This window comes from Rhipicephalus sanguineus, chromosome 11 (assembly GCF_013339695.2).
Source record: "Rhipicephalus sanguineus isolate Rsan-2018 chromosome 11, BIME_Rsan_1.4, whole genome shotgun sequence".
NCBI classification, from domain to species: Eukaryota; Metazoa; Arthropoda; class Arachnida; order Ixodida; family Ixodidae; genus Rhipicephalus; species Rhipicephalus sanguineus.
Window position 1 is genome coordinate 35,819,195 of NC_051186.1, and position 24,615 is coordinate 35,843,809.

General features: G+C 49.9%; 2 protein-coding genes across 5 annotated transcripts in view; one reads left to right on the forward strand and one right to left on the reverse strand.

Moving 5' to 3' along the window:
• The window catches only part of LOC119373656 (ribonuclease Oy), a 335,955-nt gene that overhangs the window by 280,549 nt on the left and 30,791 nt on the right, over nt 1-24,615 (forward strand). The window lies entirely within an intron of this gene.
• Nucleotides 1-24,615, reverse strand: part of LOC119373653 (probable chitinase 10) — an 84,921-nt gene that overhangs the window by 35,719 nt on the left and 24,587 nt on the right. The window contains exons 2-6 of one of the 2 annotated variants that reach the window (XM_037643710.2): nt 23,117-23,476; nt 21,606-21,983; nt 20,908-21,161; nt 18,484-18,616; nt 17,157-17,873 (exon numbers count right to left, since the gene is read on the reverse strand). In XM_037643710.2, the coding sequence (XP_037499638.1) occupies nt 17,517-17,873; nt 18,484-18,616; nt 20,908-21,161; nt 21,606-21,983; nt 23,117-23,476 (1,482 nt within the window). In that variant the 3' untranslated portion in view covers nt 17,157-17,516. Of the gene's footprint in view, nt 1-5,197; nt 5,331-17,156; nt 17,874-18,483; nt 18,617-20,907; nt 21,162-21,605; nt 21,984-23,116; nt 23,477-24,615 lie in introns of those variants that run through there. The other variant, XM_049410887.1, reaches the window with a different exon arrangement.

The window sequence follows — 24,615 nt, forward strand, 5'->3', positions numbered from 1 at the left end:
CCGAATTCATTCTAAAAGGCAGGGCGTGCAAACACGGAAGAAGTCAAGACACCACAGACGCCGACTGACAACTGCAAAGACGCACAACGGCGCAAAAAGAAAAATCTTATCTGCACATGCCCGTGCAATAGGCGAACCTATCAATCCGGCACACGTGGGGGTCTACATGACATATAACTGTTAAGGCATTTGATTTATTCTTATGCAAGCAAATCGACGATTAACTCTTACATGCGCTATCGCTGCTATCGATATGCCATGCCTCAATCATTGAACGCGTTTCTTCATTCCTGTGCCGGTACAGAACTGCGCATTCATCGTAATTCGACGTCTACTTACATTCTCGGCAATGAAAAGAAAGGTTAGGATTCGAGTCTCCGGTTAGCGGTCTCTTATGTTCCAATTACCTCTAACACAGCTGCCCGTCTGTATACGTGGAAGCGGCCGCAGCTAAAAGGAACCTTATACATCACAACTGTACGGCAATCAGTGAATTTGTTGGCGTGTTTTACGAAACAAATGTCTGTCCGCATCTTGTCTATTACTCTCTCATTCTTCCTCTGCACAGCGGCACAAATCTTACCTATAGCCTGTGGGATACGCAATGAATGTAAGGAATACTTATACGACACGTTTCTTCCTGTCGAATTTCTACAACCATGCTCGGACTTAACAAACCCTACTTCTATAAACGGCGACAGCGGCCACTGCAACACGAGGATAAAAGATTTCGGCCATCTAATCGAATTCACGTTTATTCAACAATTACTTGTAATGCACTGATATCATCGAGACGCATCGCATTGTCAGAGACAGTTTTTCGCTGGAGCATTTATGAACACTCTTGGGCTTGCCGACTACACTTAGTCGCTATGGCCTTAATTAAAAAGGTAATTTCGTATTGGTCCCGAGCACGACTGTACGCATCCACAGTGAGGTCACATGTGAGGCAACACGCGAATACACAACCGGCGTTTGTAAAATAGAACATTTGCCATAAGTGTCAACGAATGGTGATAAAAGCGTATCTTTTCTTACCTGCGGTACGAGCGACGCGCACGCTGTCTAATCAATGTAGCTTACTTTACGAAGTGCACACTCTCTCGCGCAATCTTTAAATGTTGCGCCTGACCTTGTGCTCGTGAATAGTGTCGGTGGGCGTTGATTTCGTATGTATCCACGATTCACGAATTGTAATGACCGTTCGCGGAATTCGTCTAAGAAACCAAGCTGTATCTTTTTGTTTAGTTTACGCCGTAGGGCAAGGTGGCGCCAGAAAATAATAATAATGATGCCGCTTCGGAACCGCTGAGGTGGTCCGACAGTGGCACGCGGGAACACTAGACAGATGGAAATCGTAGAGAGGCCGTCGTGGTTAAACACAGAAGTTCATGACTGATTTACGCAGTAATATGTTACACCTTGTCGCATTCACTTGATCTGACAGGTGCTGGCACGGGGTCAGCGGAAAGCTAAAGCGTGAGGCCCGCGCGCTCGGTGCGGCCTCTGCTACGGCGTACACACTTTTCCCATGAGCGCTTGCGCGTCCGTTGGTGGCGCTCGTGTGCTTGAAGAAGGTCTATTGGGCAAGCCCCACTACCGTCTACAGCAGGTGGGTGTGTCAAATGAAACGAGCACGTCGGGCGCGAGAGAGAAAGAGAAAGACATAGAAAAAGAGCGAAAGAGAGAGAGGGGGGGCGAGAGAGATAACGAAAGCGATATAAAGAAAGAGGAAAGATAGAGAGAAATGAAGAGAATAAATACAAAAAGATATAAAAACACAGAGAGAGGAAGAGCAAGAAAGCGATAGAAAAAAAATAGACAGAAATAAAGGGAATAAAGATATAAAACAGAGAGGGACAGAGAAAGACTTAGAAAGAGAGCGAAAGAAACACACGAAAAAGAGGCAGAAAAAAAGCTTAAGACAAAAAGAGAAACAAAGAGAAAGAAGCTTAGAGAGAGAGAGAAAAAGGAAGGGAAGAAAAAAAAACGTGGCTGATCCCCCTTTCACAGGAATCGGTATAACACGAAAGTGAAACATGTCTTCAAAGGGGTAGTTGAGCGTATATTGGGCCTTTTTTTCACCACAAGGGTTAAGGAATGGATGCAATAGCAACAAATTGTAATGTCACGCGAAGAACGGCAAGCAGCTCGAAACTTGCAGCGCGCTATAAAGCAGAAAGGTCGCACGAAAAGAACACACACAGGACGAGCGCGAACTAACTGTCACAATTGTTACTTCATGTGTGACCTTCGTGCTCTGCGTAACGTCAACGGAAACTTGCGGTGAAAGCACAAGACATACAAACCGCCCCCATCGCGAGATAAGCGCGCGCGCACCAGGGACACCCCCTGTAGAGGCGCGCTCGCGTCGCAACGCGCGGGGCGACGACCTTTAAAGGGGCCCTGCAACACTTTTCGAGCATGCTCAAAAAGCGCTGCCGATCGGTAGTCGAGGCTCCCGAGAACACGCGAGCCAAATATTATAGCGATGCGCACGGCCTGGAATTTACAATAAATTCTCAAAGTCAGCTGAAAATCGCTCCCTCTTCTCTCGACAAATTATGTATTAGTCCGCAAAATATGACGCGATTGTCGGCAGTTCCACCATTGGCTGATGTTATAATCACGATAACACCCTCATTATTACTTTCGTTTTTAACTTTGAGTTCAATAAGTAGATAATATGTATGTTTATATTATGTTATCGCGTTAAAAACACCGAACAAACATTAATATTAGCACTTCCGGTCTCACCGACAGCTCGTCTGCTCGTAGGTGCGTGGTTCCGTTTTCTTCGCCATGCGCAGTGCCGAAAACGTGAATATTTCTGTGCTTTTGACCATCGCCGGTTGCCGTTGAGAGTGGCAGCCGTTCGAGTGTTGCCTCGTCAGCTGAGAACTACATCGTCGGCACGTTCTCACGACCGACCGAGGCACGGGCGCAGCGTGTCTCCGATAACAATGCTGGCGTCCGGTAATGGCGGCGCTTCGGGGTCGTCTGCCAGTGCCGTCTTACGAGGCGGTGTATCGGAGTATGGGCCGAAACCGATCTCAGCTGTCATTCGTCCCAAACGAGCGCGCACGTTTGCTTCCATGGTTGGCAGAGCGATGAAAACACTACGGCGTTCGAGGTGCACACCCAACATTACCAAACCGACGCGCAGTTTTCAAGCACGCGCGATACACAGCGCGATCGACTCCGCTCGATGAGAACGACGCAAGCCGACCGGAAGTGGCGGCACAGACCACGTGGTTGCGCCGAGACGCCAGAGAGAAAAAAATGAAAAAAATGCCGCCGGTGCTGACGTCACCTCCTCGCACCTCCGCCCTCCCTCCCTCCCCTCACGCCGCGCGCAGCTTTCCGCGCTCTCGCTGCGTTGAGTTGAGAGAGAAAGCTGCGGAACGTGATCTCTATAATTTGGTAACACCACTTAGACTTGACGGATTCGAAAAATTTTTGCGGCATATGGCTCGTGAAGAGTCATACGTCAATAATGGGACTATTCCAATATAACAAAGAAAGGTGTTGCAGGGCCCCTTTAATGCGCGCCCTCCCCGCGCCCGTCGCGCCATCTCGCTAGTGATAACAAGAACACGCTGAAGCCACCGAGTTCTGAGTACCACCAACGGTAAATGGTGTATATAAATAGCTCCTCGTTAGTAAGCTGAACGACGTACGCTCTGTGGCAAAATGGTTTCGCGCCGCGCGCTGCGGAGCGAGGGGTCCTAGGTTCGACTCTTGGCAACGGAACTTTATTCTTCTAGTTTATTCTTTGCCATCTGTTAGTGTATATTTTACAACGTCATATCCGTGACGGAAATACGTCAGTGGAGCCGTGGTGGGCCCCAGCATAAAATACTTTCGTGTCAATATAGAAAAAACGAGGAAGAGGTAGACAAAGAAATAAATAAATATAAAGAAAGAAATATAAAGAAAGAAATATAAAGAAACAGAGAGAAGGAGAACAAAAAAGGAGAACTAAAGAGAAACAAGGAAGGCTGCCCTCTTCCTTCAGGCTTGGCACCAATAGTGCGAAGCAGCCATGATTTTTTTGCACCGCACGCAACATTTTCAAGGCCGGCATTTGATAAGACCAAAGTAGATTCCAAGGCATTGGAAAATTCATCGCAGGAAAGCCCACAGCGGTTTAGCCCCAAGAAAGGCATGTTCGGTGGAAGATATAGGCCTGAAGTCGTAGGGAGTCGTCATACAAAAAATTTCGCTGGAGAAAACACTTCCACGAGAGGACTCGTCTTCGTCAGGGCCAGAGACAGTGGCGTAGCCAGGGCCCTCCGAACCTTTTCAATGTTGCATGTGTGCATGCGCGCACACATACAAACACACACGAACATGCATAACGTATGATTGTACCGCACCCCTCCTCCCTCCCGAAAAACATTTCTGGCTACGTTACTCGCCAAAGACATGTTTCCTTATTGAAACGTTGGCTTCAGCGACATCCTTTCGAGAACAGTACATTTCGCAGAGTCATTCACGTTGCACGACCTTGCATCGAAATAATGGAATCGCCATCTCGACCCACATGCACAAGTTGTTAATTGGCTCCATATCCTAGCCGTTTCTGTAAGTATTTATTAGTCTAAAAATATGTCTTTGTCGGGTAGAGCCGACATACGATCCAATCGTAGGACGCTTACGTTCATTCTTATTGGCGATGCCGCGAACGATGCTATAGACAACCTACTTTATCTATTCATTCCAAAAAGACAGGGCGTGCAAACACGGACACAAGAAAGAAGTCGCGACACCACCGTGTTTGTCCGTGTTTGCACGCCCTGTCTTTTTAGAATGAATAGTTACCAACTAGCTCAGCTCTCTATTATTCTAATCTACCTTAGCTAGTCTTACTTTACGTACCTAACTTAATCCAACCTAACCTAACTTGACCAACCTAAGCCAACCCAACTTAACCCGGCCCAACGTAACCTAACCTAACCCTCTCCCTACCTACCTCAAAGGGCCTAAATGAGCACCCACAGAAGTTTTCCCATCGAAACTGAAAATGTTCCCTTTGTTCCGCAATTTGGAGTTTCCATTATTCTGAACATGCAGGCAACTCGGTGAAACTACGGTATATGTGAAACGAACTGTTTGGCGCGCGATGTGCCAGAGCGGTCGCTAACTGGCAGTGCCAGGAACCCAACTTCAGGAGTTGCAGCGCCCTGCAGGTTACCTTAAAGGTGTAGGCGTCGGCGGGTAGCAGGTAACAGGCGCTTTTAGCGAGTGCAGTGTCATTTGTACCGCCAGGCTCAATGTAGTCGGTGTAGAACTGCCGTAGCTGGGTCAATGTTGCCTCGCTGAAGTACCTGTAACAGAAACGATCGCCAATCAAGACAGCGTAAGAGGTCAGTAAAGTGTACAGACGAGGCACAATTTCGAAAAAAGACTGAAGCTTGAAGTGATAAGAACTCGTCGAACAGGAAACGTCGATGGAAACCTCTTCGAGACATTAGGTCCAGCGACCTTATCGGTTGTACGATTTCTCCTGTTTTGCTGAAACGGCATTTATGGACTTTCTGGCGATTTATTACGAGCTGTAGGCTGCGCATCCGGTACCAAACTATAGTACGCCCTGCAATGCGCGCGTGGTGCTTTACAAACTAAGCTAGAATAGCGCCATCCTCTCCTCAACTTGCTACAGTATTCCTCTACAAGACACCTGCGTACAGCCAAATAATGCGACGGATGCAATGAAAAATTCTTTCAGCTGGCCTTTCGATTCCCCAAACTGATTTCGACGCACTGCAGTCGGACATCGCAATGCCGGCTAGAGTGAGTTAACGGCACGTCACAAAAGTATACCGTCACGTGAATAAGCGCCGTTGCCTGGCTCACACTTGTAATCGATAATCCGATTTTATAATAATATATGGGGTTTAACGTCCCAGAACCACGATATGATTATGAGGGACGCCGTAGTGGAGGGCTCCGGAAATTTCGACCACCTGGGGTTCTTTAACGTGCACTTACATCTAGGTACACGGGCCTCAAACATTTTCGTCTCCGTCGAAAATGCGATAATCCGATTTGACCGCCAATGATTCGCGCGCCACCCGCAACACACTGTGGGGGCTTCTCGACATTATCTCTTCCCCAAAAGTTGCCTTCTCCACATGGCTCTCGCGAGTTGCACGATGCTGTGCAAGATGGCGCCAGTGTAAGTGCGGGGGTGGCGCCACCTGACGGCGCAGTTACTCGGGCGTATAAGGGTAACTTGTTTCCCCTTTATTAGTCTTGATATCAATTTTATGTAAACATGCTTCTTTAATATGATTGCGCGACTCACTGCCACAATGTAACGTGGGGGCTGAGGGCATCTCAAGCTGGTTGCTCATTTTTGACAGAATATGGCGCGCACACAAATACGGACACTACAAAAAGACAAACCACATAGGCGCTGACTCGCATCTACGATTTACTGGAAGCGAAAGCATACATATATATATATATATGTGTGTCACATTCGTCGCGCGATCCGGCTCCTCTCGCCCAGGGCAGAAAGTAAAAGGCAAAGTGCCGTAAGTCACAGCCGCAGAGTGCTGTTGAGACGGGAAAATTCCACTTCTGTTAATGTGATGAAGGGAGCGCTTACGCATTTTCCGCCACACCTCCTAATATGAAAGGCCTCTGTAGTTTCTCTGGTGGTTTGATCTGAGCGTTTTGATAAAATAGTGGTATCACAAAAAGTGGTATCACATTGCAGCTTTTACCTTAGCCTCCGCCACTGCTTGAATCTTCACAATGGAAGCAAATAAAGATATTAATGAAATGAAATGTCGCGCGCGGTCGACTTAGACAGCACGACAGAGAGGTTTGAATGACTATCCCACGGACGTCATCCCGCTCTTGCAAATGCGCCACCTCTGTTCGCGAAACTTCACCCGCGAATGACAGAGGCGTGCATTTCCAGCAAGGGGGCGAACATTACTCGCGCCTTATTCTTTCTAGCATCCTCGAATCCACAGCTTTGTCCGATGAGCTTGCTAAGTTGATTCTGTAATTCGGCTTGCAGGCTCCCTATACAGAGGGTGCCGAAATTCGGTTTAGTGTATTTGCACTGCAGTGTATACAGCGTCAATTGTCCCTAGAGCACTTGAGACTCTTCATCGCACATACGCACACGCAGGCCGACGGCACAGCGGCACCACGAATGGTCTTTCCGCATGGCAAAGTAAATATGAGTGGAACCTGTAACTTCCACCGCGATGTACACAGCGGTCCGCTGTTAAAGGGAACATCGGAGTGCCTGGCTCTGCGCCACCGCCGGCTGCAACGAGCTTCAGCGGGCGCAGTAAGCAACGTGCGCGGTGCTCTTTCAACGCGTGATCGGTTCGCTTCGCGACGATTCGAAGTGCAAGAGAACAGACTTTTGTGCTAGTTTATTTGGTACAGCCGCCCGATTTTTTAAAACGCGCTGAGCGTCGAACGCTGAGCCGATAAGCGCCGTATAAGAGAGGGCGGCGACGAAATGAACGAGTATGCGCGCATGCGCGCAGTGAACAGTCCGGTGCAGCTTTCGTCTGCATGGCTCTTATGCGAAACGAACCCAACCCCACCCGGTTTTTGTTCCTTGCTTTTTTTTATTCTGTTTGTCGCTTGCAGTGGCAGATTTCCTTTTTGTCTCAGGAAAGTGCTGCGTGAACCACAGGAAAAAGAAAGAAAAAAAAAACAAAGCTGATACGCTCGTAGTATAATCAGTGCGTGAATATCCCATCCCATCACTCTCAATCGCGACCACATGACCTTTTCTTTATAACTTGATGACAGCTTTCAGAAAAGAAAAAAAGAGCGACGAAGACATCTGCGCAGGACGGCTCATAGCGCGCGCGCGCGTATTCTCGTTCATTTTGCCGCTGTGCTCCGCTATACGGCCCTTATCGACGCTCGAGTGTTCTAGTTAAAAAATCGGGCGGCTGTACATTCAATAAAGATAGCACTAGGGGTGTGCGAATATTCGAAAGTTTTGAATATTCGTCGAATATTACATTCGAAATATTCGTATTCGATTCCAAAATCGTGTATTCGAAAAGTTCCGAATATTCGAAGTTATCGAATATTCGAAACTTTTCGAATATGCGATTCGATTATCATGCATAAAATAACTCGTCTTCCACATTTCTTCTGCGTTCGTATCGCTAAAAACCTTGCCGAGAGGAGCGATAAACATCGTAAGTACACGGAGGCACGATATCTGCCTGCGACGAGGGCCCCAATACGTATGATTGGGGCCCTGGTGCATCTCCGACGTGCAGCGCTGTTGGCGATCATGTAACCGTACATTTTCAATATTATGCGGCCGTAACGTGCTGCACTACCACTCGTTCACTATGCGGGACCACTTCTGAAGAAAGACAGTGAGCCACGTGACTGGTGGCGGACTGTAGGCACCTTCAGATACCCCAGTCTGGCAAAGCTTTGCCCCATGTAACTCCCTATACCAGCCACTTCTGTTCCAAGCGAGCGTGCCTTTTCAGTGGAAGGGGGGGGGGGGTTCTGTTACAAGGGAGCGCCTGCTGCCTGATCATGTGGAGCAACTCATATTTCTTCATGATAACATGTAGTCATTATTTTCATTGTGCCGTGATATTTGCTTGTGCTGTGATGTGCATTGTGCTAGCCTGGACATTGTGTTCTGGAGATAGCAGTGCATGTTGTGTTGCCAGTCAGGCTGTTAATCTTTTTTTTTTTTCAAATAGCTACATGTTAAATAAAATATCGTTACTGTGGAGGCATTTTTCCTATGATATTCGATTCGATATTCGAAGGTGGATATTCATATTCGATTCGTATTCGAAAATTTTGATATTCGCACACCCCTACATAGCACCATAGCGCTGAAAACACAGGGACCAAGGAAGAGGAGGGACGTGCGCTACTTACAACTGATTTTATTTCTCAAACGTGTTGTACTTAGACCAAACATGAGGACAGCAAAACTGTATCAAAAGTGCAAGTCAGCATTATCCAGATATGCGATTTTCTTTGCGCTCAGAGTAATCGAGCGGGCGCTGACACAGCCTTCGTTTGCATGTTACCGCGACGGGCACGTGTCAGTGCATTGCAACAACTGCGGTTGTCACACCTCTGTTCAATGAATGTGTAGTTTTGTATAGGAACATTCATAAGGACACACGGCTGATAGTCGAGGCCAGTCTGATTGCAAAAGAAGGTGCCAACTGTGTCGGCGGCCCTTCGATTTATTGCGATCGTGATAAGATCAGTTGTGAGTAGCGCACGCGCGTCCAGTCCTCTTCCTTGGTGCCTGTGTTTTCAGCGCTGTGGCTTCATTGAAGATTCGAAGTGCGCATGAAGCGCGATAGCAGGCGGTTGCAGACGACGAAAGAGAACCACTCAAAGCGCGCACTGTGACTGCGAGAAACTCGCTGCAGTCGCCAGCCGGCAGTGGCGCAGAGCGATCACCACGCGCTCCAGTGTTCCCTTTAACAAAGGACCACTGTGTGTGGTGCAACAGACGCTGGTGCATTCCAAATCTTCCCAACTAAGCGAGCATACCTGATCGTCTGTCCTTGGTACTTGCTGGCTGGCATGTCGGGTGGCAGGAGGAACAGCGAGACCGGTCCAAGGCTGGACGCCAGCTCCGTGAAGTCCGGCCCCACGGCGTCCTGGCGCAGCGCAACGCCCAGTTTGAGGCCCACCGACTGCGTCAGCGTCTGCTTCAGCCAGGCCAGCAGTTTGGGCATGCGCTTCCAGGTCTCGTCCGAAGCGGTCTCCGGCCAGCGAAGCACCACGCCTGCATACCCACGCTCCTGCACAACAGGAGGTTGCAACGCAGCGGGTCGAACCACACTTAGTGGGAAATGGTCATCTAAGACTTATAGTCTACTCAGTGAAACGAAAAATTAGACAACGCTTAATCACTCCTAGTTCAAAGACGAGAGGGTGGTTTCTCTCTCACCTTCACTACCCTTCCTACAAACGCTACTTCCTCCTCGCCACTTACTTCTCAATAAACACGTGGACAGCGACAGCACTAAGCGTTCAGCCCATCGGGATTTTGCGCTATTCGGCTGCACGCTGTTATCTCCGCTTCCGCAGTCGAAAACGCACAAAGTCAAATCAGTTGATCGCGCACTATAATAGTCCGAGAAAAGGTAGAATTGACGTGCGACTGCATGAAAAAGCAGGGTAGGAGACAATTCACAACTGATATGTCCCTCGTATATGGATCAATCGAGAGATTACTTCCTTACGACGGCCCCGCCACGGTGGTCTAGTGGTTATGGCGCTCGGCTGCTGACCCGAAGGTCGCGGGATCGAATCCCGGCCGCGGCGGCTGCATTTTCGATGGAGGCGAAAATGTTTGAGGCCCGTGTACTTATTTAGGTGCACGTTAAAGAACCCCAGGTGGTCGAAATTTCCGGAGCCCTCCACTACGGCGTCTCTCATAATCATATCTTGGTTTTGGGACGTTAAACCCCAGATATTATTATTATTACTTCCTTACGACGTCACATGGACTGACTGCTGGCGTCACGGACTGTACCGAAAAGACGGGAAACGCCCTCGTTCTTTGTATATTCAGCGGTTGTTTAGGGGCCCTGTGGAACGCGATAGCGCAGTCGGCCCTGTTCGCATCACCTCACTCGCTTGCCATGATTCGGTTCCCCATGGGCACCTCGGCCGTGCCGTCAAGGAAGACACGTCCGTGCGTGCGACATCGGCCGTTGTAAACACCCCTAGGCGCCTATTGCAAGTACAGTTGCCAATTACCCAATTCGCGTCAGTAATGCAATACACGCAACTGCGTAGCGGTACACTTTGTACAGTCACGGACAAAATTTTGCGGGATGTCGAAAGCAGCCTCTGGGGCACTAGGCGGCGACGTACGCGCGTCGAGACTACGCTGGACAATTACTAAGCGCATGTTTGTCTCATGTCCCCTCTTTTGCCCGCCTCATGGCAGCTTCAGCGATCAGGCATGCAAACGAGCGAATATAGGACGCGCACTGTACAAAGGTATGAACCATCTGCTGGTCCGCGTCAAAATGCTGCGCACGCTATCACAACCGGCCGGTCAAATTACGCATTCCTGTCAAAGCCAAGCAGCCCCATCCCCCTGCAGGACCTTTCGCGCGACGAAAGAGGGGCGGCGCGTTTCCTCTCAGCTTCAGCCGCGATAATCGCGGCTCAAGCGCTCTCGCACGGTTTCACTCGCACACAGAACACACGACGCACAGGGCGATGTTATCACACCTTCAACATTTTACGCACCCTCACGGCGACACCGACGGCGATGGCGTGAGAGTCCGTAACATGTCCGTATAACTTCGATAAGAACCTAGACGCGTAGGCGTCACCAACAGAAAGAAGTTATACACCAACTAGCCCAGCAAGAAGTTCTGCAAATGCCCATCTTATCTGTTATCTGTATATCAGCTTGTTATCTGTATATATAAAGTGAAAAACATTTTCATTTCATTTCATTTAACGCTGTAATAATCGTACCTTGTACCATATTCCCACGACGTTGGCCAGACTCTGTGCCTCGAGATCGTCAAGCAGCTTATTGAACTGCGGCTCGCTTGCCGAAGAACCGTTGCCGAGCATCACGAAGGTGCTCAGGAACCGGTTTCCCTGCGCGTTGACCACGAAGCTGCGCATCAGGTGCTCCGGGTGCTCGGGCCCGGGTTCCAGGTTGGCGGCCAACGAAGGGCAGCAGAAGAGCGCCACGCGGCACAGCGCGAACGGGAAGTACGACAACTTGAAGGCGACGTGGCTCTCGAGACGCTCATTGTACACCGTGAGCCCCACGGCGTCCGCGTGGAACACGCAGGCCGTCTGGTGGTAAGGATCCGTGTACCGAGGGTCGTTTGGGTTCACCTCCTGGAGCACGGAGTCCCGGCAGAACGTAAGGCTCGGCGAATTCAGCGGTCGGCGCAACAGCTAGCTACACGCGATAAGAACGACGTCTTCCCCCAACTGGAACCGAACTTCGCAAAACAAAAACACCCACATGGTCCCTTATGCGTTCGCCCAAGATGAAGGCGAAAGCCATCTTTTTCTTCTAAGTCGACTGTGCTGATCATCCCGCACCCCCTGAAGTTTTCTGCACCTCACGTAGTTTTGCACTGCTTACACCAAAAGTAAGGTCCATTCTATGATGACTTACAAAAGCGCCAGCTTCATATACTACATCACACCTGTGTGTCCCGGCCGTGTGTGCTCAGGCGCAATGGTGGGATAGGGAAACGCGTCGTTTATCAGGCAGTAGAGCCGCTAAACAGTCCTACGCCCACTGCCCAAGCGGGCTGGCTGTTTCTAGACACTATCGAATTGCTTCATGTTTTCCACTTCCGTAATGATGGTATTTTAGAGCGAATCAGACAGGACGTCACAGCCCTCTGCGACAATAAGAGCCAACGAGTTGGCGAATTAAACAATATGGCTGAAGTTGATGATGTCCAGGTCACGGTGGAAGAATATTCTTACACCGTGGTCCAGCGGTTTCCGGACACTGTCAAACTCCGCTATGTTGTCAACTTTCATAATAGCGGACTTTTAAGCCAATAGGAGAGGCTGCAGCAGCCGTCTGGGCCAATCAGAGTTGACCAATGGCGGAATATGACAACACGGATGAATTTTGCGACGTTCAGACTATCACCTTAGAACATTAGGGTGGCTTGTTGGGCAAGCTGTTACATAGTTCTAGGGAAAGAGAATGCCAGCAGCACCAAAAGAAAATGGGAAAAAACCAAGGCAAGAAAAGAGACAGGAACAAGATGAATGTTGGCATCCTTCCTGTTTCTCTCTCTGTTTTCTTGTTTCAATTTTTTCCAGTTTTCTTTTGATACTCCAGGCATTACCTCAGAACAGCAGCCCGGGCTGGCGCCGACAAGCTGATACAGCCGGTGGCCTCCGCGACTACCTTGGGCAACGGCGCGTTGCCGGAGCTAATCGCGGAGGCCACGAACAGCCACCTTGCCGAAGCGCCACGTTATTTGCTTTTGACAAAGCGAGGTACTGCGAAATGCAAACGGATCAGTTTTCCTGAAGATCTGCACGTGCCTTTCGCAGTGACTCCGGCAGATGCCCCGTACGGGGCGTCGACTTTTCCCGGTAGACGGGAAACACCGTGCCGGACGAGAGGCCGCCGCCGCCGCCGTCTTCCGTCGCCGCGTACGTCTCCTCTTCATCAGGGGGCATGGTCAAGACCGTAGCGACGTACAAGGTCATGAGTATGGTGGCGAGGGTGACGGCTGTCAGTCCGGCCGATATGAATACGCAGAACCGGCCCCAGGGAACGGGTGGTGGGTCGGAACGGCCGCCGGCGGCAAGGTAGAACCGATACTGAATCTCTGGCGGGAACTCGCCGATCGGCTGGTACTGGCTCATTTCCATTTCCTGCTCGCGGCAAAGCAGAAAATAATCTTCCTTGAAAAAAATAATGGATGCTCTTGTACTGTGCGATTTCAGTGCATGGACTGATGGATGACGTCGCATGTCATGTATGGCATGCGATGTCAAAAAATTGGCCGCGTATCTGCGTGCTTCGCTGCAAATGTCTAAAGACGATAGAAGAGGCGCTGCATGAGATATGGACGCCATCTGGCAATACGTCGGGAAACATGAGTGCTGTGTTGCGGGCTGGTAGTCCCGGCGCAGCAGCAGGCGAAGACCGGCGGTGACCAACGCGACCGGCGGGGACGCCAGCCAGCCCGAACACGCGGTTTGGCGCGAAGCGCTGAAGCAGAAGAAACGTCCGCACTGAACGAGTACTCTCCACACACTATTTTATTTACACGTCGCCTGGGTAAAACAGGAATGCCAGAGCGGAGCCCCATGGCATTCGTACAGTGCAATACAGAACCGAAGCCGAAACACAACAATGAGCTCGTGCAGAGGGCACGAAGGAAGGCAAGTTTCAGCACAGTCGCATTTTCAGCGCAGCTTAAGAAACCAGGGTCTTTAGAATTACGTATGTGTGCATTTTCTATTAAAGGAACACATCACCTTATACTTAACTAGTGATGTTGAGCCTCAGATATGCGTAATGTTTGCTTTTTGATCGACAATGTACACAAGTATGAACCTAGTCAGCCGTTCAAGATGGCTGGCCCTTGGGCAAGTGGTTCAACTTTGGCCGAGTGGCTGAATCGAGGGACGTGCCGACAAACAGAAAGACAGACCAAAATTTCTCCGTTTAAGAATTCCAAGAAAAAAATTCAGGAGTCCTTCCACTAACCGGAAAATGCGGCCAAGCGAAGCTTGACGTGTGCGAGCCTGGGGGAAGTCTTCATGGCTCCGCTTAGCTCATTTGTTGGCTCAGCCAGGAACGGTCGCGCGCGCTTATCTTTACGGGAATCAGCAGCCTTATACATCTGTGCGTACTCCTCTCACCGCACGGTTTGCGATGAAGTGATAGACAGCAGGAAGGTCGCTTCGCTCTACCAGAAATAGACGACTGCTGCTGACCACAGAAACATTACCACGGAAGGAACGCTGGGCACAGTGTGCCGTTACAACCATGATGACATTGCTTGCCTTCATCTCGTCCTGGAGGTCTTGGTCCACCGCAGCGGCGCCGACCATTTCCGGGGCCGATTTCGCGGCGGTCGGCAGCAACGGCGGCAGCTGCTGCGGCGGCGAGGGCGGGCGTGAGGGTGCCACCAAGCCTGGCGGCGAAGCAGGCCGTGAAGGCGCCAGCGATGGAAGAGCTCGTTTCCTTTTGCCCTTGCCTGCACAGATTGATGCTTTAATATTACGCAGCAGAGGCGAAGAAGGTGCAACAAAAAGTTGTTCGTCAAGAGAGATTAAGAGGAAGCTAAACATCTTTAAAAATCAGAATATGCTGACAATGTATCTTTAAGAAAAAAAACTTTTCTCGCTTCGCATTTATGTGTTGGTCGTATCAAAATAAAAGACCACAAGTGCTGCTTCTCGAATGAGCTGGTAATACATAATTAACTACGACGCAAAATAAAACAAGCACAAAGAAAGCGCGGGAACGAACATTGCGCCGACTTGCACATAAAATTTTATTATAACGGGAAAAATCTTGTATATCTGTGTTATACATCTGGGTTTGTGCCCACTCTATCTTGTGCTCCTTTTATTCGCGCCGTAGTCTTAGCCACGTTCAACCACCCAGCACAGTCTTCAAATATACTACGGTAATTCATACTGAAACACAGACCTCAGACTTATGGGATTCGCCCCTAGTACGTGCAAAATTCACGATTATAGGCTTTTATTCTATGTTCGCTCGTATTTTTGTGCATGTGGGCGTACATAGACACATACAAAATAGACATTTAAGGCATGGAGGTATCAATCCCCAACTGCTGGAACACATACAGACCTCACGCTTACGCGGCACAACGGCTACTGAACTTCATAAGAATACCAAACACGGAAATCACGCTTACGGGGCTTTCCCGCGCCGTAGTCGAGGTCGCTCTCATCACGTTTCGGCGAGTAGCGGTACCATGCCTTGTACTTCTTGAACATGTTCGGTCACCAGGAGTGAGTGAACTGCCCTCCTGGATTGAAGCCGGTCGGACGGTGGCAGTCTACGGGCGTGGTTACAGTGTAACTCAAGATACAATGTCTGGCTCCTGCTGCTTCTCGTCGTGATGGCTTCAGCTGCAGGTGCTATAAAACGCCGCTACACGCTGAGCGTGCCGGCGGACGCCGCTGGACTGCAGGAGGGGCTTGCGGGCGGAGGTCTGATGCGGAGGCGTGAAATGCCAAGCGTCGCAATAGGTGACAGAAAGGATCGCGCTTCTCGTGGAACGCGGACCGCGTGAGATTTATGATGACTATCCCTAACCGAGCCGTATACCCAGTACGGGATATCAGCGCTGCCGTTTGGTGATGATGACGATGATGATGCTCCTGGGATGATTGGCACCTACCCACTCAGGGGGATTGGCCAAGAGTCGGACGGATCATATAGGCTGCCGTTTCCTCTGGCACATTCACGCCATCTTCCCTCTCTGGACGTTGTGGCCTAGAAAGTAGACACCGTTGTGGTGTCGGCGAGGCCATCTGGTGCACCGAAGAACGATGGCACGACGCAGCCGGGTGCCGAGCGCAGGATCAACAAGGGACCAATCTTACGGCACATTCGGGTGGTCGTTCGAGAGCGTTCTGACCGTTTTCGAAAGTGGTGAACTCAACAGCTTTGAAGCCTTGCAACGAGAACAAGTAGGCATGCAAGTCATGCTGTTTCTTCCTTATCGTGTATTGGCCCGCTTATTTTAGCAGTAATACTTGGTTGCTCTTTTGCATCAATTTTTCAGAACCACCCGAATGTACAATTATTCATGATGCTTATACACCGATAATGCGCCCCCAGAGGGCAACAATAAAGCTTTGAAACTGAAGCCAGAACACGCTACACACAGCCGTCAAAATCTACGACGTCACAGCGACTTGCTACGAAATCTCGAAGGTGGCGCTGCTAGCTTCATTTTTATTTTTATATTTCTAGTTTTTCACGCCAACAGAGTTTTCTCGCGGGAAGAGTTGTGGTTTTGTATTTAAGAAAGGGCAATGCACTGATATCAAATCGTTTTTCGTGTCCCTTTAAGTTGGCGTGCTCGGAAATCCAAAGCTCTGCGTTATGCGCGTAGCGTTCGCACTCCGTTTCCCATTGTACCAATCGTTTGCTCGGTTACAACGGAACGACGTGAAAGCTTGGAGGGAATACAGCGCAAAAGACGGGTACAACGAAGGCGACGCACACACATTCACCAACAAGCTCAAGTTTCGACGTGAAACCCACGAAAGGGTGCCTATGAGCTGTGCTCGAAGAGAAAACGTAACTTCTGAACCGACCGGCCTAGAAGGGTGCAGCTCGTGGTCTTCGATGCAGCCGATGCAAATATATGCTTCGAGGCAAAAAATTTAGTTTTACGTGGCGAAACCACGATATGATTAAGATGCCCGCAATTGACTTGAGGTTTTTTTAAAGAGCACCAAAATTGAAGTACATAGGCCTCTAGCATTTCGCCTTCATCGAATTGGGACCGCCGTGGCCAGGATCGAACCCAGACGAAAAAAATTTCTTCAAATATAGAAAGTACTAGGAACGTTCGAACTGATCGTCCTAGAAGATTGCTGTTTACGGTCCTTTATTCAGCGGATGTGATACCACAAAGTCATTCATAAAAAACAACGCAAATATATCACAACAAAATAACTTGGATATAAAATAAACTATATTACATTTCTTGTAGAATGTGTGCAAAAAGATACATCTAAGCCACGAGACCACCTGCATGAGTCGATATCAGATGCGACATGAGTATTATTCTCAATCATGTAGTGCTATCAGTAAAAAGTTAAATATTACACAAAATCAATAGCGTGACGCCAGGTCACGCATCTGCACCAGTTCAGATCGCAGCGGCTGTCAAAACCGCCAGGTTTTGTCCCGCGACCTATACCAATGACGTCATCCAGTTCTACTATGACGTCGACGAACTCGCCAGTGACGTCGAAGAGGTCATCACAACGCACACGCACTGCTAGTGGGTGTCGTTGTAAAGCCGAAACGCCACCATCGCGAGCGGATACGCCTGGGTGCCGCACAGTTCACCGAAGTCGTCCCACTGCGGGTTCCAGAGGCCCATGCAGGTGGCCGACATGTTGTCGTGGAGGCTATCCAGGAAGGTCGCGAGCTGCGGTGGCTTTGTGAAGGACACCCAGTTGTCCAGCAGCGTCGCGACCGTGCCGTAATGCATCTCGAGCGTTCTGGACTCTGGTCCAAGCCGGCACGACTCGAAGTAGGCCATGCGTCCAGCCACTCGCGTCACGTTGCCTTCAACGCCGGGACCCAGCGACTGCTCGCTGGGTCTAGGCGCGCTGTCGTTCCTCGGCGTCACCTGGAAAAAAGCGAATCACCGCCACGAGTTGTTGACCCTAAACCTGTCAGAACGTGGAAGAAGTAGATAAAGAACTGGATGCACGCTTTAACCATGTTCATCGAGAATATGTATTTTGCTGAGTCAGTCATGATGCGCGACACAGCATCGAAAGGGGTCAGTCAGCACCTCGACCTATACGCACAAGTTGTTAATTGGCTGCATATGTGGTCCATTTCCGCAGGCGTGCGTAGTCTAGAAATACGGTCTTTGTCCGGGGCAGAGCTGAGACACGATCTAATCGTCGAAAAAAGGCAGAAGTTGAGGGGAAGATGGAAGCTGGAAGGGATGAAAAATTCGTGAGCACGGTGCGTCGCTGGAGCCGACGTTTCGACTAGTGGACTTTTCTTCAAGGCTGCGACTGTTGAGCCTTGAAGAAGACAAGTCCGCTTGTCCGAGCTTAAGCTGTCCAAGCTTGTTCTCCTAGCTTAAGACAGCTTCGCTGTTTAAAAAACGCGGTGAAACTAGAGCGCAAGTGAAACGCATTGTTTAGCGCCTGAATGGCACAATGGTTCGCTAAGTGGCTGTGCCAAGAACTCAACAGCTGGAATTCAAACGTCGTGCGGGTTACCTTAAAGGTGTAGGCGTCGGCAGGCAGCAGGTAACAGACGCTGTTAGCGAGTGCAGTGTCATTCGTATCGCCAGACGCAAAGTAGTTGGTGTAGAGCTGCCTTAAGTGCATCAGTGTTGCCTCGCTGAAGTACCTGTTAAAGAACGATCCCAGCCATGACAGTGTATTAGGTCACTAATGTGTACGAGAAATTAAGACAAGATCAGTGAAGGGCTGAGGCTTCGGGTGATGACAAATTTTTGAACAGGCAGTTCCGATAAAGACATCAAAGATTGAGTCCAGTGGCACTCCCTGTTGAACGATTTGTCCTCAACTGAGGCGGCAGTTTGGGCTTTCCGGAGTTTTATTACTAGCTGGTCTAATAATATACTCCTGTCACCTCCTTTCTGACGCAACCCGCTGTGCCCATGGGTATCAGATGGAGGGGGGGCGCCCCCCCCCCCCCCCAGTCAATTAAGGAGGCGTCAAGACTCCCCATTTGGTTACTTAGTCGGACCTGTCCTGTCATTGTTAGAGCGACTAGATAGGGAAGCATTAAGGCTAAAGGTTGACGGTGAACAGCTCAGCATCTTACGGTTTGCAGACATTGTAGTCTTCAGCAAAAAACCGCAAAAAATGACTGAAGACTTAAACCGAGAAAGCGTTAAAGTAGGGTAGAAAATGCATATGCTGAACACAAAGATAATGCCAGGAGGTCCTACGAATAAGCGAGAGTTCCCGATACACAACCTAGAATCTGCAGAAGAGTCTGTATATCTACGTCAAAATCTACGTCAAATAATACAAATCGGAGAGCTTACTCGAGTAAAAAAATTTCAAATAAGAATAACCATGAGGTGGTGCGCGTATTACAAACATTCCTTACTCATGACTGGCAAGAAGGTTAGAGTACAGGCTTATGGCTATGCATATTTTCAACGATAACGCGTGATGATTTCCGAGGACGCCTGACGTTGAGCTTCAAGAACTGTCCACTTCCCACCGCAGTATACTGTGCCATTTATTCTTAGAGCCCTTTAGATCCACCGTGCTTTCTAATGCAACTATCACCATCACTAGCAAGGAGCGCGGCTCACTCGGCATGCGACGCTCGCGCTACCGAAGGACTTCGGGTAGAGTGCACAAGAAGCGTTCTAGAACACTCTACTTCGGATTTGATTGGGTCCGGGCTGATGCGAAATGAAGACGCACCAACTGAGAGTGTTATCAAGGAACCCGTGCGGGTCCCGAAACGTCTCTGTGTTCTCACCTTGACTTGGTCAGTGACTGCATCTTAATCCTCACCAACTGAACTAGTGTCATGCGTAGAGATGCCTTGCAACACATACGTACAGTGCGCACGGCACGGATTGAAAAGCGACAACTTAGATATAGTGCGCGCGCTTTCATTTCTACCGTTTTCTGAGCGTGTCCCATCGGTGTAATACTGGCTGGTACACTTAGATCCCAGCCAAACATTACCTTTACTGGCCAGATTCGCAGCCAGATGGCACGGTTTCGCGAGAAAGGGCGCATACCGTTTGTTATAGCTTGAGATTTGATGTCGCGTCTCTATCCGTGAGCGCTACGGTGGCGAGCAATCTTAGAGGGAACACCGAAATTACATTTTAAAGGTCACAGCTGCTAAATGCAGTCGTAAAGCCCAAAAGTGATCATAACACTAAGTGCTCAAGCGGAAAGGTATCGCTTGCCATTCAATACGTTACATTCACATCGGTACATTACAAGTAATCGTTTATTTATTTATTTATTTATTTATTTATTTATTTATTTATTTATTTATTTATTTATTTATTTATTTATTTATTTATTTATTTATTTATTTATTTATTAGTAACCTCTAGTCCCGAAGGCATTACAGAGGGGCCTGGTACATCTCAGAATACATAAAAGATTAACAGTTACGTCGGGGTAAAAAGACTACAAATAATAAAAACCTCATTACGCAATAACAGCTAGTATGGTTTAACAGCAACGTCTCAGCGACCCCCCACCCCAACCCTGTTGGTCGAGTCCGAAAGAAAATGAGCTCCGCAATGGATGCAAAAATGAAAACGAAGCGATCACGTGCTTCTCACAAAGGCCTGCCACTGGTCCCCAACTTTCCAGTTAATAGATGGGAACTAAACAGTTCTTTTTAATGTAACATCAGGAGTCGTTGGTCGCCATTATCGTCAAAAAACCATGCCTAGCGATATCCCTGCGCAGTAAAAAAAATGACGTGAGAGGTCCGAATGAGTAATGGTACTGGGCAGAACTGGCGCCCTCCTTATCGATGCTTAGGGGACGGGGTGGGTGGCGCCCACCCGGCGCCTACACTTTTATTCAGGTCCTGGCTAAATACTGGCTATAACCAGGAAACCAGACGAAAAATGTCCAGTTTCCCGGCTATATCTAGCACTTTAAGCGGGACTGTTCGCATACCTGATCGTCTGTCCTTGGTACTTGCTGGCTGGCATGTCGGGTGGCAGGAGGAACAGCGAGACCGGTCCAAGACTGGACGCCAGCTGCGTGAAGTCCGGCCCCACGGCGTCCTGGCGCAGCGCAACGCCCAGTTTGAGGCCTACCGACTGCGACAGCGTCTGCTTCAGCCAGGCCAGCAGCTTAGGCATGCGCTTCCAGCTCTCGTCCGAGGCGGTCTCCGGCCAGCGAAGGACCACACCGGCATACCCACGCTCCTGCATAACACGTCGCCACGCAGCGAGTCGAACGACATTTAATGGAAAACAGTCGTCCAAGATTTATTAAGGCTAGCGGCAAACTGGCGGGGGGGGGGGGGGGGGGGGGGGTGCGGGTGCCCTCTCTTCTTGGTATTGCGGATATTTTTCTACGCAGTTGCAATAAGCTATATATATACATAGTTTGATTAGCACACTCAGCTCCCACATATCCGTGTGAAACGGCCTTCAGTATTCCCAGCCAACTTTGTACGTTACAGACTATGTCACTAATCTAGCCGGGCATGTCACGGCAGTGAAAGAAAGGCTGACTAAGTGTGCTGGATTCCCCCCCCCCCCTTTACCCTCCTCCCTGCGGTCGCACCTCCCGGCAAAAAGTTCTGCGGACGCCTTTGCTTGGAAACCATTAATTCTACTGTAAGAATAACATAACTGACGTTGCACCTTGTACCAGGTGCCCACGACGTTATCCAGGCTCTGCGCCTCGAGATCGTCGAGCAGCTTATTGAACTGCGGCTCGCTAGCCGAAGAGCCATTGCCGAGCATGACGAAGGCGCTCAGGAACCGGTTTCCCTGCGCGCTGACCACGAATCTGCGCATCAGCTGCTCCGGGTGCTCGGGCCCGGGTTCCAGGTTGGCGGCCAGCGAAGGGCAGCAGAACAGCACCACGCGACACAGCGCGAACGGGAAGTAGGACAACTTGAAGGCGACGCTGGCCCCGAGACTCTTGCTGCGCACCGTGAGCCCCACGGCGTCCGCGTGGAACACGCACACCGTCTGATGGTGGGGGTCCGTGTACCGAGGGTCGTTCGGGTTCAGCACCTGGAGTACGGAGCACCGGCAAAACGAAAGCTTCAGCGAATTCAACGGTGCAAAGCAGAGGCGCTTTGCATTGTGGCTATTGCATTGTGGCGAGGGGCGGTAGCCAGAATTGTTCTCTGCATAGTTTTGTCCGCGGACGCGATCCGCCAGAATAGCCACATACAGTGTCGATGTAAAAATTTGTGCAGCAAGAGATTCAACAGATACCAATAGTAAGGTCACTCATGGTAACATACAAAGATGTAGCAGGGCCCCTTTAGGAGTTTCAGTCTTTCATGGACCTAGTACGCCGACTTAATATGAATATATTAGAGCTGTACGTCCTGCATGCTTCCGGGTATATAACTATCGTGGGATAGGGGAACGCGTTGCGCTTATCCGAGTCACGACACAGTACGTTGCCGTTGACCAATCGGGCGCGCCGTTTCTAGATACGAGTCAGTTTTAGAATAGGTTTCGTAGCGTTAGTGTTGCTTGGGTACGACACGCTATTTCCGTAGCTTAACGTAGGTACCCAAAAGGATATGGAACGACGCATGCGCAGTCGCGACAAACGCTAACGTAAATCTTTGCGTAATCTAAAACTACCTAATATCGAATTCCGTCACGTTTACAAATTCTGCAATGGCGGCATTTTAAGATAATCAGAGAGGACTTCGCAGCCCTTTGGGCCAATCAGAGTCGATGAGACGGCGAATTCAACATGGCGGAAGGCGACAATGGATGGATTGATGGATGGGGCTGTACCCTTCTGGTCGGGTGTCGGCTCATGCCATCTAGCCTAACTCATAATGTATTACTCACCCTACGTATTGAAAGACTGCCTTGATTTCAGCCCCGAATCAGATACTCATATTGGTTATTTGTACCTGATTAAAGTTTATTTTGCCTTCACTGTCCCTCAACACCAACGCTTTGAAAAATTCAGCCCCACTGCCTTGGACTGTAAGGTGAAGCCCTTTACACGGTGAAGCCATTTCTTCATCTCCCATACATCTTACAATGTATCCAAGACAGCATTTCCTGCTGGCGTCGGCAAGTTGAAACAGCCGCAACGGCCCCCTTGCTGAAGCGCCAAGTCCCCCGCTTTTGACAAAGTGATATACCCAAGCGGACGTAAGGCCTGCACGTGCCTTTCGCAGCGACGTAGGCAGGTGCACCATACGGGGACCGGGCGTCGACTTTTCATAGTAGACGGGCAACACTGGTTCGGACGAGCCACCGCCGTCGTAGCTGTCCCCAGGACCGTAGGTCTCGTCTTCATCGATGTGCATGGTCCAGACCGTGGCGACGTACAAGGTCACGAGTATGGTGACCAGGGCGGTGGCTAACATGCCGGCGGCCACAAATACGCAGTACCGGCCCAAAGGAGCGGATGGTGCGTCAGAACGGCCTCCACCTCCGACGGCCCTCAGGTTGCGCTGGAGCCGATATTGAAACGCCTCCGGTAACTCGCCACCCGCGGCAGGCTGGTACTGGCTCATTTCCACTTGCTGCTCGCGACGAGGCAGAAAATAATCTTCGTTTCAAGAAGCATTAAACCTTTATTGCGATAGCAATTATGTGGACACTCTTGTATGGACACTCGCCGTAACCGTCGGCACCGCCGTCATGTTCCTTATAAAGTGCAAATCGATAACATCACCCCGCGCATAGTATGTTCTACCCACGAGTAAAAGTACACGAGCGCTGAGTAAACACGTGGCTGAAGCAGAGATTAAACGAACTGGCTCTCTCCGTCGCACGGAGCATAGAGTTTCCTAAAATTAACTAGGACTCTGGCGCTGCGATCGTTCAGCCACCATGGTAATGATGGGTAGTACACGGATTTGCCTGATCTTCGTGCTTACGGCTTCGAACGCACTTGTGGCTTTGTTTATTGCTGTGTTTTGGCGTTCGTTTCGGATAAAAGAATGGACCGTTGTGAACTTCGTGACCAGATTTGAATTGGTGTGCCTCAAAAAGTTCAAGTGGCGAAGTCGAACTGCTGACTTTTGCTGAACTTCGTTTTGCGGCAAAGCGGACGCAGGCGACGCCGAGCCAAACGGAGCCGAAAGAACGAAGTTTAGACAAATCCGTGTACTACCCATCATTCCCATGCTGGCTGAAGCGCCATGTGTTGCAGCTCCCATAGACACTAGCGCCAGAATTCCCTCTAGTAAGTATTGTAGGAAACTCAATGGCACGGAGGGCGCATGCGATAACATCACCCTGCGTGCGAGGCCTGCCGTCGATTGCTCCGCAAGCAGAGAGGAAACGCCCCGCCCGTCCTTCGTCGGGCGAAGCATGAAGGGATGCGGGGGAGGGTGTGGGGCTGCGTCGCTCGAGCAGCAACTGCGAACTTTGATCACAAGGGCGCGGTCGGAGCGCTGGCGAGCGTGCTATCTCGGCAGACATCAGCAAACGGTTCATATAGCCTTCTACGAGCCGTGTTCTCACCGCTTCACGTTGAGGCCACAGACTGCACGAAAATCGCTTCGGCCCCTGGAGCGGCCGTGTTCCCTTACACCAGCGTTTTGTATAGTTACGCGAAATTGGATCCGAAAGAGTTAGCTGCTAGGCTCACCTTGTATAACATTACCGCCATGAGCGTCGGCAGGGGGGTGCAAAAAGGGCACTTAACCCAACCCCC